At 55.2% G+C, this 955-nt stretch overlaps 1 protein-coding gene across 1 annotated transcript; it reads left to right on the top strand.

Moving 5' to 3' along the window:
• Positions 1–97: 97 nt before the first annotated feature.
• On the top strand, positions 98–645 carry DL89DRAFT_298129 (uncharacterized protein; the record flags this gene model as incomplete). The annotated part of the gene is made up of 2 exons (XM_040890776.1): positions 98–194; positions 242–645. 2 exons carry the CDS (start codon positions 98–100, stop codon positions 643–645), a joined length of 501 nt encoding a protein of 166 aa, XP_040739057.1.
• Positions 646–955: the final 310 nt, after the last annotated feature.

Genomic DNA, 955 nt, shown 5'->3' with positions numbered 1-955 from the left:
TCCTTTTGTTTCCGCTTTGAATTCAAACAATTTCTTCTTGCATACTGTACTAATACCTATCATACTCTGCTCAACTTTCCTCCCAAAAAAAAAAACAATGAACAATTCTAGGCATTCTTTTACGATTTCAGCACCGCAGCAGCACTCGCAGCAGGCGATCACATCACCCACCGCCGCCACACACCCGCCCATCCGTCCTTCCGGAATCTGTCGCAGTCCTCGCGGCACTCACGCGCAACAGAGAAATCCTGGCACACGCGGTTCCGCGCACAGTGCAAAGACCGGCTGAGCAAAGCCCGCGAGGCGTCCTTCATGGCCAACCGCCTTACACGGCCAAAGGAGCTGACCGACCAGGAAATGTACGAGATCGTGCGGCAGGAGTGGGCGCGGTTCAAGAGCGAGATGGAGAAGCAGAGCGACAGTAGCGGCTTTGATGAGGCCGAGATGGCGGCGGAGATCGAGGAGGTGGCGAGGCAGGAGAGGGAGAGGCAGCAGCAGCAGGAGGCAGAGGAGTTTGAGATGTACGAGGAGATGCTTGCTGAGGAGATGATGATGGATGAGGATGAGGATGGCCTGACTGATGCCGATCTGCAGTACCTTATTGATATGGACATTGGCACCGACGTAAGCATGGATGCGACCTAGGGCTTCTTACGTTATATTAAGACACATGCAGTCAAAGCTAGCAGTGCAGAAGATAGCTCGGCAGCGATCGATGTGTGCTGGCGCCGGTATGCGGCTCGGCGACCTCCAAAGCCATGCGCTCGATGCCGGTGGTGTTTGCGATCCAATCAATGAAATACAGCAAACTGATGTAAACATCGTGCCCGTCCTGACAGTAGCAGCTGGACGTCTGCACGGTGTTTGAGGGCTTGGAGCTCAGCACGCCCAGCATCGCATAAGTCGCCTCGTCTGGCGACCGGCTGGCATCGTGTCTGTGCGGATGAATAGCGGC

The sequence above is a fragment of the Linderina pennispora genome (genome assembly GCF_002104995.1).
Source record: "Linderina pennispora strain ATCC 12442 chromosome Unknown DL89scaffold_160, whole genome shotgun sequence".
Classification (NCBI taxonomy): Eukaryota; Fungi; Kickxellomycota; class Kickxellomycetes; order Kickxellales; family Kickxellaceae; genus Linderina; species Linderina pennispora.
This window is presented reverse-complemented; position numbering and strand designations above follow the sequence as displayed.